This window comes from Cavia porcellus, unplaced genomic scaffold (assembly GCF_034190915.1).
Source record: "Cavia porcellus strain 051 isolate PalLab524CR breed Dunkin Hartley unplaced genomic scaffold, mCavPor4.1 scaffold_15, whole genome shotgun sequence".
NCBI lineage: Eukaryota > Metazoa > Chordata > Mammalia > Rodentia > Caviidae > Cavia > Cavia porcellus.
This window is the reverse complement of record NW_026947498.1, coordinates 22,241,390-22,257,229: the sequence shown is the minus strand read 5'-3', so window position 1 is coordinate 22,257,229 and position 15,840 is coordinate 22,241,390. Positions and strand designations below refer to the sequence as shown.

Below are 15,840 nucleotides of genomic sequence, written 5' to 3'. Positions count from 1 at the left end.
CATCTGTATTTGAAGCTCATGAAGTTGTATATTTTGTAATGTTTGTAGTAATATATATCTGTCATGTTTCTCAACAAATCTCTTTAAGATGTGTTAAGATTCTACTACGGTAGTATGTTAGTAATTTAGTCAATGGAATAGCTATTTTCATTATAGTTTTGCCTTTTGAAATTAGTATTTTCTAATCACAGAAATTAGCTTAGGCAAAAAAACTTCATTATCCTTGGGATGTAGGAAGAGCACTTGTCTAGCATGTACATGTCCATAAACTCAATCCCTGATTTTGTCAAAAATTGTTTTTTCTGTTAAATAAAGTATTTTTCTTTTCAAATGATTTCTCAGTAGATTACTCATTACTTTCATCCTTTTTCCTTGACAAATGATATCTTTAAAAGTCTCCCTTTTTTTAAGGTTCAAAGATTATTAAAGAAGTCGATGTCAGGAAAACTAAAGGTGGTTTTGGAAATAATTTTGTGTGTTCAAATTCACAATATTTTTTTATTCACAAACTTTTTTTTAAAACAAGGCAGTTGATGAGGGAGTAGTAAGTACCAGAGAAAAGCCAGGAATTAGGTTTCTCAGAAGTTTAGTACTTACCCTCTATCACTGATGATAGACTTCAGTATATTTAAATAAAAACTGTATTTAGAACTTACATTTGTATGTCAGAATTAGTATAATTTCTGATTGGTGATGGGCATAGTTTTTGGATTTGATGATATGTATTTGAAACCAATTTTATTCCCTGCCTATTTCTTTGAAGTCATTTTGGAGAAACTATTTTTATGTAGTTATTATTCTGGGCAGTAATTGTATAAAGATACATGTATTTTTGTACTCTTAACAATTTTTTAATGTTGAGAAAGCTAGTTATATGAATTGTTAAATTTTTGCCATTTAAGGTGCTAATTAAAATTAATAGTATGAAGACAATATAAGAATTGCTTGTTCAGTTTGTCATGAAGCATTTCACTAAACTATTTAATTTTATGCTGTTTAAAAGTTTTCTTGTTCTAACATAAATTTTTAGCAATTACTAACATCAATTTTTCTTTTTCTGAAGGGTTTAATCAACCAGTAAGAATTCAATGCCTACTTTGTGTACCTAAAAGTTGTAGAGGAGATATTGAAATCTTTATCATTGAGAAGCATATAGTCGTATTGAAAATAAAAGTAAGATTTCAAGGACTACTGAGTGGGTGATATATTAGCCCCATATTATTAGGATTTAGTTTGATTATGTACAGATTAATATACTTACTGAATAATTAAATGTACAAATGATTGCTATTAAATACATTTAATAAATACTGTTATAAAATAAATACAAAATTTAGATATAAGATAAGCAAGTATAGCCACTAATATTTATTAAATTATTTATTAATAATTACAAGAATCCTGTTAGTCTAATAACTAAGATTATAACTTGACAGTGGCAGTTGGTGATTCATAGGGAGAGGCATTTATCTCAGTAGATGTAGAATTTGAAGATGATGTTAACTTGGATCAGACATGCTTTTGGAGGAAAAGTGGTTTTGGCTTAAATGAGTTTATTGGAGTAAAATACTTAGAACAGTGCCTGGCGTGTAGTGAGCACTCTTTAAATGCCCTGTGTTGTTGCTTTTGCCTGCAGCAGCTTGCAGAGTGGGAAGGATTATAATAAACTTAAGACTTGAATGAGGAGGTTATTCTTGGCTGTGTAATGACATAATTTGTTGCGAATGTGTGGCATTTATGCTGAAATTATGACCCTACTCTAAGTCCTTTGTTGTTTTTGAGCTTGAATCTTTGAGTACTGTAGATGACATCAACACTCTTTGTTTCTTTAAATATGTTACAGAGTGCTGGATTGATCCCTAATCTTTATTAGTTAGTTTAAGTTTTGTTACTACTAAAATAAATAACCATTTAACAGTTAAATGCTTGGTAATCTTCACTGAAGAGTTTTTGGTTTATTTTTTTTTTCAATAGGAACATCGGAATTTGCCTTTTATGCGTGAGCTGAGGTATCTGTTTGCCCTTCTTGTTGGTACCAAAAGGAAATATGTTGATCCATCTAGAGCAGTTGAAATTCTTAAAGATGCCTTCAAATCAAATGATTCTCAACAGGTAGCTATTTCATAATTACTAAACCATTTGCATTTTATTTGCTCTTACCAGTTCTTCAGTAACTTTTGCAAGAATACGTGACAGTTTGGATGCATTATTTAGCTTGATTACAAATGGCCATTTATTTAAAACAGTATTTATTTGGAAGACTTACTTTGAAATTAAGTGATCTTAGAAACAGTAAGATAAAGTTGTGATTTATATTATGATTAGAATTTAGAAGTCAAAATAGGATAAAATCAAGAATTCTTGGATATGTAATTGAAAACCTTAACAAATGTATAATAACCTAGTGTCAGTATAGTATACATATTGTTGATTTTTGGTAGCAGGGAGTAATTTTTCTTAATTATTCATAGAAAGTTTTTGAAGGATATTGCCTTTGTTATTTTTCAGTCTTTAAATGGTGCTGTTGTGATAACTTTTTATGCATTCTCTAAAAACAATATTGAGAATTTTGATATAAAAATAGATTATGTCCATAAGGAAACCAACACTTCATATTTTGAGAAGTCACAAGTCATTGGAAAACAAAGAGCAAAGGATGGCAAGGAATAATATCCTGTGTTGAAGTAAAGGGCAAAGGGTAAAATTTTATTTGGAAAGAGGTTCAAAAAGCCTTATTCTTGTAGTGTTTTTTTAAAAGTGTCTGGTATGAATTGATGGAAAGGGAATTTGAGGGAACATTTTGAAAAATTCTGTTTTTATGTTACGGTTTTTTCTTTTTAAAAATCCACTTTTTAAAATGTTAAATATAAACGAGCAAGTATACTCACATCAGCTTTTTTTTTTTTTTTTAATTAAACGTTCTGAATAGCCCAGTTTCTTTTAGACAGTATCTTGTCAGCTTTCTAATTTACTTTCTCTGTCATAAAGGTACTATCAAAAGCTGAAAGAGATAGTATTCCAAAAGTGATCCCAGAACACCATGTTAGAGGATTCCTTTTGGTTCTAAATGTATTTCATTTATTTATCTACTCATTCATTCATTTACTGTGTTTCTGTTTCAGAATCTTGGCGAACCTTTTAGAGACAAATGCTCAAACTGCATCCCTAAATCCCCTTTATTTATTGAAAAGTGCTAACATTGCAGTTAAACCTTAATACTGCAGCTTAGTTTAGGAAAAATAACTCACACATTAACATCTTTAGTCTTAAAAGAAAAACAACACATTTACTATAGCTTGCTGCCTCTGTGTTGTAGCATTCTTTTCTTTAGTGCATGTCCTCTCGTTTTCCAGTGACTTAGTATGCAATTAAGTTTTAATAAATTGCTGGAGTTCACAGATACATCTTTTCTTCTGAAATTGCTTTTTTTTTTGATTTTTCTTATTTTGTATTTTATTGTAGATGTTTTCAATTGTGATCTATGATGGTCTTTTCACTTTTAAAGATGAAAGAGTAGGGGTCTGGGGATTTAGCTCAGCGGCATAAGCGCCTGCCTTGCAAGCAGGCAGTCGTGAGTTCGATCCCTGGTACTGATAAAAAGGAAAAAGACCAAAAAAAAAAAAAAAGATGAAAGAGTACATTCATTTGGAATGCTGTACATGTGTATAGTTTGGGCCTTCCATTTGGAATTAAAGTCAAAATAGAGACAACTGGCTGTTCTGCTGTTGCATATTCCTGAATGCTGCAGTATGGATGCCTTTGTTTTGAGCTAGCAGTGTAGACTAGTTTCTTCATTGTTGATTTTTTTTTTCTCCAGAAATCTTCTAAAGTAGATGGACAGTAATACAACTTTATATAAGTTTGAGTCTCTTTTTTTCCTCAAACTCTCTAACTCTGAAGTATACATGAGTAATGTGTTAGCATTAACGTGAACATCATGATTATTTCAAAAATTGGATTTACACTTCTATTTGCATTCTTCTGAGTATTTTAAGTATGTCATGTTTAAAAACATCTGAAACTCTTATGGGAGACCCTTTAGTATGTAATAGTCAATTTTAATATCTTTATTCTAAAAATAAAATGTTAAAGATCTCATTTTTTCCCTCATCTTAAAGTTAGTACAATTTTTATTTTATAATCATAGATTCTAGATCAGTTGCTGAAAATGGATTAACCTCTTCCAGAGATTCGTGATAAACAGGCAACTTTTGTGTTTATTGTTACATACAGTGTTCAAGAATGGGAAAGTTATTCTAAGGTGTTATATTAATTCGCTGGGATATTCATAGCAAATTGACATAGACTAGGTGATTTTAAAAAGTAGAAAATTACTCTTCAAGAATTTTAGAGGTCAGAGCTCCAAAATGAAGATGTTACCAAGACCATGTTCTTCCAAGGGCAAGAGAGACTCCTTACTCCTCCATCTTTTATTGGCTTGTGGTATTTCTTACTCCCTTAAATATTGTGAGATGAATGACAGATGACTAGGTATTTGATTACTCTTACCAAAAATTCCTATTTTTCTATTATGGGAGTAATATTTTCTATTAGGGGAGTAAGGCATGTCGTAAATTAACTCAAATTGCTTTCTGTCCTTAGGTGTCCTTTTCTCCTGTCTGTATGTCATGTCTTTGTCTGTTTTTTACAAGAACATCTATCATTGGATTTGGGGTCTACACTTATCCAAGAGGATCTCGTCTTGAGATTCATACTATAATTATATCTACAAAAACTATTCTAAATAAGGTCATTTTCTGAGGTTCTAAGTGACTATATAGTCTTTATTTGTAGATGTTACAAATGTTTATAATTAAGAATTTTGTATTTAGTACCATATAGCATATGGCTCTAAAGAATTAATTTTCTAGGCCTACTTTCATCTTCATCATCATCATCATCATTTTAAGAGAGGGTCTTGCTATGTATTAGACTAGCCTTGAGCTCACTATATATTGCAGGCTGGCCTCCAACTCTTGGCAATCCTTGTGCCTTTGCCTCTTGAGAGCTGGGATTACATGTGCACATCACTCCCCTCAGCCACCGTCATTATTTTCAAGGAGAATATGTTGACCTAGGCACTCTGAAAGCTAGCTGCAAAAATATATGGAGGCTCATTTTATCCTTGGGGTTGTTTTGATAAATAAAGATGGATTGTTCGTACTAATTCATCTGTCTTTGAATTGTCTTATTTTGGTTGATTTATATTTTCTTTCATGTTCTTTATGTACCTAGTCATCTTTCATTCATCTCACAATATTTAAATTACTGTATTTGATTACTTTTACCACCCATTTCTATTTTAGGACAAAGAAAGGAATGAGAGAAGGTGATGTATGACATTGGTTCCCAGTGGAGGGTCAGTTCGAGTTTTATAGGTTCATTTATGTAGTCTTTGGAGAGTTAGCCATTAGACTTGCCAAAGTTAACAGGTATCTTGGTAAAGATGAATGAGGTTTAAAAGTCATGTGTAAGAGTTAATGTTAGATATTGAATTGTCAGAGAATAGTAATCTTTCTTTAAAGAGAAGTCAGTGATTCCTTACAAAATGTAGAACTCTTTGGTAATAATGAATTTTCTATCTTACAAAAATTTATTACAGAGCTTCATTGGAGTATACTGATATTTTTCTTACAAACTTATTTTTATGTTCTAATTTACACACACACACAAACGTGGTTGTGCACACATACCCATTTTTCCTAATGTGAAACCCTAGTATTTGTGATTGTAATGTTTGTTTAAAAGTATTAGAATTTTATGTGTAGATTAAATCATGAAAGCTTGTTGTATTTGATTTGTAAAACATTTTGAATAATACTTTTGTAAGGAATTGGTAATTACACATTCCAGTGACTGTTCTCTAGGTTTTATGTTATAGCATTTGATGTTTTTATCAGTAGGCTCAAGTATCAATAAGATTTTTTTCTTTCCACAGCAAGATGTGAGTGAGTTTACACACAAGTTATTAGATTGGTTAGAAGATGCCTTCCAAATGAAAGCTGAAGAGGAGACGTAAGTTACCTTGAAGTTTAATAATGTTTTAGATGGTAGTAAATAACACTCAGGTTTTTCTTTTTATGTGTTCAGTGTCAATTGAGAAGTAGAAACCCAGGACAGACTTACAGGAATCCCAGTGTTTTCTATATTATTGACAAGGTGTTTGGAATGTAGGGACAGATTCTGAATAGCTTTCATTTTCTACTGTTAGATCACAATACAACCAGAAAAACTTACAAAATTGACTCTTGAAGAGGCTATTATTTTGTTCCCTTAGTTATAGCAAACACTTTTCATGATGGGGAATGAGTTAGTAGTCAAGCAATTAAAAAAGTCTTAATTCTTGGGGCTGGGGATTTAGCTCAGCGGCATAAGCGCCTGCCTTGTAAGCAGGCAGTCCTCAGTTCGATCCCCAGTACCGATAAAAAGGAAAAAGACAAAAAAAAAAAAAAAAAAAAAAAAAAAAAGTCTTAATTCTGATGAAATCCTTTCCATTGGAAACACAAGGAGAGAAATATAGTTTCTCATAAATGTTCCCTACTTTATTCTCTTTTAATTGGGCTTACTTGTTAAAACCTTAGTTATTTAAAGCATATTACTAGCTTTTTTTGAGGTGAAAACGAACATTTTCAGGGCTTTTTTTTTTGATGCATTTCATGGAGGTATTCTCTTAATAACTGTTACATTTTCTTTCTTCAAATACTGGTAGAGTGTTTAGTCTGCCACAGGACTTTGACATGAATCCACAGTACACAGTACTACATACCCAGAAAAAAGGCTAAAATCTCAGGCCAAAAATTTGTCTTCTATTTTTTTAAGTTTTAAATTATGGCTAGAATCACTGTCCAATAACTGTTTTTAACGTGGTCTACAATGAAATGGAAATTTAAGGTATTCTAATCGTATTAATATTGACAACTAAAAGATGCTTCCATACTTTTTAGATACACTTCCCCTTTATTCTGAAAATCTTGGAAAAAATAAAAAGTTTCCCAATGGCATCAGAAAAGTTATACTTATCAGCTGAAATATTTTGTCTAACATATAAGAAAGAAAATTCATTTTCAGGCCTCTTAATTTGTGTAGTCTCAGCTAAAAGCATGTCATTTCCATGCCCGCACAGAAGTGGGGTTCTCAACTGCTGCATGTGTTTTCTTTAAGTTTCATATTTGTACTTTCTTCAGAACTTCAAATGTTGAATTGCTTTGGCCTTAATTTTAGATTTCAAAAGAGTATCAGGTCATACATGAATAACACTGATTTCTTAACTTTTATATTTTGAAACGAAAAAGCAAAAACTTAACCTATTTCCTGTCAGTCCAACTAAAATATTATCCCAAAAACTTAGTGCAGTTCCTACCCAAGTTCTTGTCAAATAGTGTGAAAGAAATTTAGAGCACTAAGTCATCTTATTTTTAATTTGATCAAGCTGCTAGTCATTGAGAACTGTTGAAGATACCCATCTGTGAACTTAAAACTTGCTGGAGAAATCTTTCTAGAGGTTAATTTAGTATCATGTCTATGATATCTAAGGGGACAAAATTCTACTTTTTGCAAACTGTGTCTGTCACAGAATGTGGCATATGAGAGCTACTTTCTTGATGTGTATAGAAGTTGATGATGTTGGCAGCTCTGGTCTGTAAGTTAGGTCTTTCTTTTCTTCTACTTGAACTCTTTTAGTTCAGCTCCACATAAACTTCAATTTGTCATCTGTCAGGGCTACATGACATGGAAGCACTTTCTAATAATTCATTTTTGTGCCACAGTGCTGCCAACACTGCATTTTGCCATGGAATCCTTAAGCCTGTGAAAGTACTTGAAGGTTGGGTTCTGTCTTCAACTTATTTGATTTCTGATGAGAAAATCTTCTCATGAGATGCCTGAGCTTAATCTGATTTTGACGCTTCTGAACCCCAATAGCCAGTATCCACTGAAAGATTATCTCTCTGATATATTCTTTTTATAATTGCTGAACATTGTAGTTTTTGAGTATATTTCTCTCTGCTACATGTTTTTCTAGGTGTGATATGCTTCTTAGGGTTCAATTATGTACACACATACATGTATTATGCCTATACCTGTATCATACATATATTCTCACATATGTATGTGTATAAGATTTTCTTAAGACTTGGTTTAATTTTTAACAATTTAAGCTGTTTTTTAACCCCTGTGTGGTGTAGGACAAGCCCTGCTTAGCTGATCAGAATATCTTTCTGTTCTTTCCTTTAGTTTTCCGGCCCATACTTCGACTTCTTCTTGTACCTCTGACATTATCTTGATAGGTTCCTTATATTGACAGTTAGTGAAATTAAGTTCGAATGTCCAGATTATTGATTGTTCAGATATACTTTATTTACTTTCATCTCTTTAGTCCGTACGTTCCACTTGTATTATAGACCTGTAAAACAAACAGTCGCATCTTGTGTGGAATCATTTTGTGGTTGTTTACCTTTGTTTTTTTCTTTTTGTACGTTCTTTAAGAGTTCTAAATCCCAGACTTGTTGAACATGTTCCCTTAGAGCAAGCAGAATATTTGTATCCCCATCTATTGCTAACTATATGTCTCTGAGGTTCTCTCCTGAATTCTTTGAATGTTTTACTTTGAGATTCTTAGTTTTTCAGCTTAAATCTATCCATGTTTTCTGTAAGCATTTTGCAGTATCCTATGTGCAACATATTATTCCCGAGTTGCTTTTTTTATTTTTTAATTTTATTTTTGGTACTACTGAGAATTGAATCATTGACCTTACACTGAGCTATGTAACTGTCTACCAATTCCCCTGCTCTCTTGTAATATTTTTTTTTTTTTTTTTAAAAGCAGCTTCTCTCTGTTACTGATCTGCTTAGGTTGGGCTCAGACATGTGATCTTCCTGCATTTTCCTCCCAGAGTGCTGCTGGGGTTAAAGGTGTGTGCCACCATGCCTGGCTCCCCAGTTGCTTTTTATCTGTAGCTTCCTGTTTACTTTTTGCTGAAAGCTTGTTCCATATAATGGGGTAAATGTATTCTGATTGTGGAAATCATCCTTATTATCTGTTTACTTGTTAAATTTCTTTGGATTCTAGTCAGCCTTTTTTTCATCGAGTATCTTCTCCTTTTCTGAAACTATTTTGAAGAAAGCTAGAACTTTTCTATTTTATATGGAATCTTAAGTCTCATGTGAAGTAGATCTTTCTCCTTGTTTATTTCTCAGTAATTTCCTGTTTGCTCTTTATTGTTTGTGGAGCTAAACTGATTTTGAGCCACTATGCCTTTCCTGTCAAAAACAGGACTCTTAAGTTTATGTGCCATGGCAAACCAGATTATAGGTATGTGAAGGTCATGATCCTCTTTCTCCCCCTCTTGTAAGTTGTATTCGTTTACACTAGAGTGTTCTGTGTAGATTATGTGCCAGTGGTCTTAAAAATTAGGAGAGCACTGACTGAGCATTCCAGATGACCTTGTCAGCTGCCCTTGATCTTTGTACACCTTTTGTGATAACCTAATTTCTGATGTGTACCTGATACAAATTTTCTTTAGTGTACTTTTCTTTCTTTTCTTGATACTAGAGCCCATCTAGTTTTATTCTTCTTTTGTGCACATGATGGTTTCATCTCTTTTACTGTAAGAATTTCATGTCTAGTTAAATGCTTCTCAGTTGTGTTTTTGACATTTTTGCTAGTATATCCATAGTCAAGTATCATGAGAATAACAGTTGAAATAGTAAAGAGTATCTGAAAAGTCATTAAGAACAAGGTAAACAGTTCCTGAAAAATTCATGCCTGACTTATAAGGAAGGTCATTGCACATCGTAAGTGAGTGTAGAGCATGCTGAAGTTCATAAAGGATGATTTGGAGAAATGCAGAAAGCAAGTCCACAATTAGTAATTAGTACAGCCACGTAAGCCCAGTTCTTTTTTGCAAAGTTATCAGTTTAAAAAGTCACCAGGTAGGGGTCTGGGGATTTAGCTCAGCGGCATAAGCACCTGCCTTGCAAGCAGGCAGTCAGTCGTGAGTTCGATCCCCGGTACCAATGAAAAGGAAAAAGACAAACAAACAAACAAAAAAGTCACCAGGTAAAAAGTAGTTTCTTTTTCCATAGCTTACTTGTGATATGGATAGGGAGAGAGTCTGGTATATACTTTTCTACATGGAATTATGAGACCTTGGAAATGGAAAGCCCTACCAATATTTGTGTCTAAAGATTTAGATTATACTATGAAAAAAGATTTTCTTCTTTTGTCTACCCTAATCAGTATAAAGTCCTTTTCAGTAATCACAGATGCCCTGGGATTAATTATATATTGTGAAAGAATACCGAGGGTTTGGAGCCAGATTTAAGTTTACTTTTTCTTACTAACATGAAAATGAGCATATGATTTACCCTGTTCTACAGTTTTGTTGTCAATAAAAGAGAGACAGTACAACCTTTATCAGTCAAGATGAGCTTGGGTGACAATTCCAAACCTTTAGAAGCATATGTAATTCCTGTAGATAGGCTAAGTGGGTGTAAACAAAGAGGCATTGCTCACCTGGGTCCCAGACTGACAGAAGCTTCACCTCATTAGTTTCTGCCTTTAAGAGAAATTCCTTTTCATCCTTGTTTTGGGTTAAGGCACATCACTTAGCTTGCTAATTTCAAGGTGAGTGAAAACACCTCACACCAATTAGGATAGCTGTTTTCAAAACAACAACAACAAAAAGTGGAAACAACAGTACCACTGAGAAGATAACAAGTGGTGATAATGTGGAAGAGATGAATCCTTGTATGCTGTTGATGGAAATATAAAGTGGTATAATTGCAATGGAAAACAGTATAGTGATTCCTCAAAAGATTAGATACAGAATTATCCCATGATATATCAATTGTTATGGAAGCATGAAGTTGTGTATTAAATATAGATTGCAATTTTGAAAGAGGAAAAAAGTTATGAAGATTGTTTAACAACGTGAGTTAATGCTACTGAAATGTACACATAAAGATGATTAATGCGGTAAATTTTACGTTCTTTTTATTATGATTAAAATCATTAGAATTAAAATGAGAGTGAAAGTGTATCTACCATGTATTTGAAAGTGAAAAGTTAACAATTATTTTTGAATAGTATTAAAGTACCTACTGGGATTATTTGATATATAGTCATTGTGCTAAAGATTATTAAATGGTCACTCATGAAGAGACAGTGCCTCCCCTTGTAGAAAGAATAGTACTTCACAAATCAATTTTGTTAATTTAAACAAGAAAATTCTAAATATAAACATGATTACAATCATAATGTTCTAAATACAATTGTAATGTTGGACCACATTAAAAACCTTAAAAGGACCGTTTAAAAACTGTTTTTTATTGTTTCAAGCAAAAAAAAAAAAAAAGATACTAAAACCCATGTTAAACAATTTGGAAAATTCACAGATTACTAATTCTTTTGGCAACATGAAACTTGAGAAAGGATGGAGTAGCTGCTTAGGTCCTCTGGTTCACAGCTGGCATTTTGGGTTTTCTTTCCCCAGTGTTGCGTGGTGTTTCTGGATTGCCTGTACTCTTATGTGTAAATGCAGAAAAATTTCATAGGAATTTATTCTGATTAAAAGTGATTTTCTCCTATTCCCAGCAGACTAATTGTGTCTTCTATGATTGTAAATTATTATAAATATCAAAATGTTTAATGTATAGTTCTGTTAATTTTTCTCTATTTATAGATCCAAAAATTACATGCATATTTGTGTATTTTTAACATACATTAGGGATGAAGAAAAGCCAAAGAACCCCATGGTAGAACTGTTCTATGGAAGATTCTTGGCTGTGGGAGTGCTTGAAGGTATGTTTCTTTTCATTACAAGGAAATAAATATTATTATACAGATATATAATAAATTATAATACATAATTAATAATATATGATTATGCCTTAGTTGGTAAAGATTGTTTTTTGAATAGTTTTAATGTTTAATTTGACTCCTTTTATATTGCTTATACTAATCATTTACATAAAGACAATTGACTAAATGAAAAGGAAGATAGAGTTCACTGTCACATGCTAATTGATACTTCATTTTATTATGTTCTTTTCAGTGAGAGAACTTCTGTGATAATATTAGTTGTTGCAATGCAGGGATTAATGGAGCAACAGAGCTAACAGGATATTCAAAAGATTTCTAATTTCACATGTTGAATTGTCAGATTAGACATAATCAATCCTAATGTCTGAAAATATTCCCAGATCTGGAAAACAGCCAAATCAGAAACACTTGTGAATGTAAACATTTCATTTAAGGGCTAAAGGCTGTATTGGATTGAATGCAAGCTAGGGAGTATGTGTTAGGAGAATATTTGCTTACTTGATTGATTTTTTAATAAAATTTTTGGTATCTGTTTCTGAAAATTTTGGGGTAGGCAGTTTCTCTTGTATTTTTTTTTCCTAACAAGGAACGGGAAGCAGACTCATTATCTATATAACTTTATATACTAATAGTTCCAAATCATAAACTAGTACATTAATTTGTGAAAGTTATTTTTTCAAGTCTCCCAAAATACAAAATTTAAAAAATTTGCCTTTCCTTCATGATTTTAAGAGGTAGATTTAAAATTTGCTTGTATTTGATAATTTGAGGTTTAGAAAAAGGTAGAAACTCAGATTTCAACCTGACTTATATTGAAGAATTAGTGTATTTTTGTGTGCTTCACATGCTAAATATTCGTAAGTGGATGATTTTGCATGTTCTACATTGGGTCATTTGTACTAGCATTATGATTTTATCATAGGTAGAACACTCTAAAGCAGTAATTGGCGTAATTAGGTTGTGATTGGGCACTGTTTCTAATATCCTGCATGTGCATTCTTTCCTGTATGATACTATTTTATTAAAAGTTTCAGAATTTTTACTAGTATATGTTTGGAATACAAAATGGTTATACTGAATATTAAAAATGATTGTTATTTAAATGTTTAATGTTTAATTTGCTAATTCAGTATTGAAATCTTGGTAGTTCATATGAACAAGTTACTTGAGAACTGTTGTATAAAATAAAGGTTATGTATTACATTTTTACTTGAACTATGTATTTGTTACAGTGAATAACTTATTTTAAAGCACTTTATCAAAAGTGCTTTTCCTAACACTTTCTTTTAGACCAGTGAATCTCCTTTGGGGTAATTTTCAATTTGTTTGCTGAGGTATCCTTGCTGAAAGACATTTGCAGTTCATTAATGTCTCTATTCGTTTCCCTTAATCTTTTTTTTTCCTGTAGTTTATTTCTTATCATTACGATTGCTCTCATAAATACTGAAATTTCCTTCCTCCATTCTCTTCTGACACCATCTCCGACTTTTCTGACCCTTGTTAAACTACTCACGCTGTGTGTTTTCTAAGTACCTGAATATTGTTGTGTAAAAGTCACATAGCTGGGCTAATTACTATAATGGATTGTGTATTTGTAATGATAAAGGAAAATGTAAAACTTTGGGTAATGAGAGGTAGAACTGAATGCACTAGTCCCAGGCTTATGACCTTACCTGGTGTCATATTTGCTTTGTGTAGTGGCCTCATGACAGCTAATTTCATCTTTTCCCCCCATTTCAACTCTAATTTGTCTCTATTCTCTGAGAAACATTCATCTCAGACAGGGTGGATGTATTCTGAAATAAACAAAAAACAATAGTTTATTATCATCTGTTCAGCTCAGGACCACATCTGTCTTGTTTACTGTCATGTATTGTTGTATACATGTCATGTTTAGCACCATTTTGCCTTTACAAGATGATTCTTACAAGTTAACACAGAAATGTGTATAATTACATACATGTAGATGTGTGATGATTGTCTGTGACTGGAGGTGGATGTACATGTATAAAAGCTATACTGCTTCACTAGGCTACGGAATATAGTGTTCATTTTCAGATTCAGGAAAGCATCTGCACTTTCAGTAGCTGAAAAACCATGTAAAGAAATATTAATTAACCTTTCTCCTTCTTTTAGGTAAAAAATTTGAAAACACTGAAATGTTTGGTCAGTATCCACTGCAGGTCAATGGATTCAAAGATCTTCATGAGTGCCTAGAAGCTGCAATGATTGAAGGAGAAATTGAGTCTTTACATTCAGAAAATTCAGGAAAATCAGGCCAAGAGGTAAAGTTAGCATTCTCGTTACTCTCCTCCATACCTAGATATTACAGTAATATAAAATACACTGTAGAGTTCTAATTATATAGATTTAAATAACAGAAAAGATACTAAAAAAATGTTTGGATTTAATGATGGTAATTGAGGCATATTTCAGAAACCTAACAGTGATTATTATATGTAATTTATGTTAAATTATCACTTAACCAATTTATCTCATTTTTTGTTGTTGTTGAAATTTTTATGTTACATTGTTCAGTCAAGGTCAAGGTATTAGGCTAGGTTACCTCCTTACTCACTTTTCTTTCTCAAAATACCCAGACAAACACACACACACACACACACATACACACACACACACACACACACACACACAGTACTTTTTTGGGATGCCATGGATAGAACCCAGGCCCATACGTACTAGACAGCTGTTTTATCACTGAGATCCATCTCCAGCTCCATGAAAAAATATTTATTTTAAGTAATATTTTAACTATTTGAGATGTTTAATATGACTATTGGAATAGTCTTTCTTTCTGCTTAATGGTCATCAACTTTAGTGATTTATCAGTACACTGGTGTCTCCCAATTCAGAGCTCTGACATAAGAGTCCACGGTAGGGATATGGTACTTAGACACAGCAGCTTTATAAATGATTCTGATGTGTACCTCCAATTAAGGGTGTTTAAATTCAGCTGGTTTATTTTATTTATTGGAAAGCATCTCTTAAAGTTTGGGCAGAAGGGTAGATAATCTGAAGTCTAGTCTGTGTCCTGGTAAGTAAAAGGGCAACAATGTGGAACAGGAGAGCAGAGAATACATATTACTTTGTATTGGCAGGGTCATTTTAAGTGGAACACACTGGTACCTTGGTAAATAATCTTTCTCACTATGCTTTGTTGATACAGAATTCATCGTGTATTCCTAGTTTTTAGAATGATTATCTTTTACACAATCTCAATTTCATTATATTTTTGTCCTCCAAGAGTTCAGAGGCTTTTTTTTTTTTTTTTTTTTTTTTTTTTTTGTAGTTTTACTGTTACCAGGGATCAAACTCACGACCACAGGCTTGCAAGGCAGGTGCTTATGCAGCCCCAAGTTTAGAGGCTTTATACTCTAAATGCTCTATGGTCTGGTGTATATTTTCTGCTTAGGCTTTTTGGTGTCATTTAAGGAATATAATAATTTATTACCTTTTCTGAATTAGCAGGTTCTACATAATCTCAACAGTAGCAGATTTGATTACCTGCAATTCGTATTACTAGTTGTCTAGATTTGCTATACACAAGATTTTGTTAATCGTTGAACCTGTTTTAATAAACTGTTACTGAATAGAGTTTAACATCTTGAAAATTGCTAGTAACATTTATGGTTTTATTTCATTATATGCTTCAGAATAAGTGTTTCATTTCTTCTTGAGACCAGTTGATCTTCTTGAAAGACTGATGAATAACATTCTAGGCTATTTCTAAAGTAATGCAATTTCTGTTAGTAATAGCTTTTTTGTTTGCTGTTACTTATTTAAAAAAATTTTTGATTTTCACTTTGGCACAAAAACAGTCTCTTTTCCTGAAGTAGCTACAGTAATTTAGAATGACTTTCATTGTCCAGAATTGCTCAAGTTAAACCATAACTTCTAGTGGGCTCTGGAAGTCTAAATTTCTAAAATGACATAGGAAGTTGATAACTAAAGTACAAATGATTATGTGAATTATAACTACCACCATGTGTCACTTAATG

The 15,840-nt window shown here is 32.3% G+C and overlaps 1 protein-coding gene across 5 annotated transcripts in view; it reads left to right on the top strand.

The window, feature by feature from the left end:
• The window catches only part of Usp25 (ubiquitin specific peptidase 25), a 126,143-nt gene that overhangs the window by 55,692 nt on the left and 54,611 nt on the right, over window positions 1–15,840 (top strand). For all 5 annotated transcript variants that reach the window (XM_063224725.1, XM_063224724.1, XM_063224728.1 and 2 more), the window contains 4 exons: window positions 1,975–2,112; window positions 5,939–6,015; window positions 11,727–11,800; window positions 13,958–14,106. In XM_063224725.1, coding sequence (XP_063080795.1) covers window positions 1,975–2,112; window positions 5,939–6,015; window positions 11,727–11,800; window positions 13,958–14,106 — 438 coding nt within the window. The remainder of the gene's footprint in view (window positions 1–1,974; window positions 2,113–5,938; window positions 6,016–11,726; window positions 11,801–13,957; window positions 14,107–15,840) is intronic.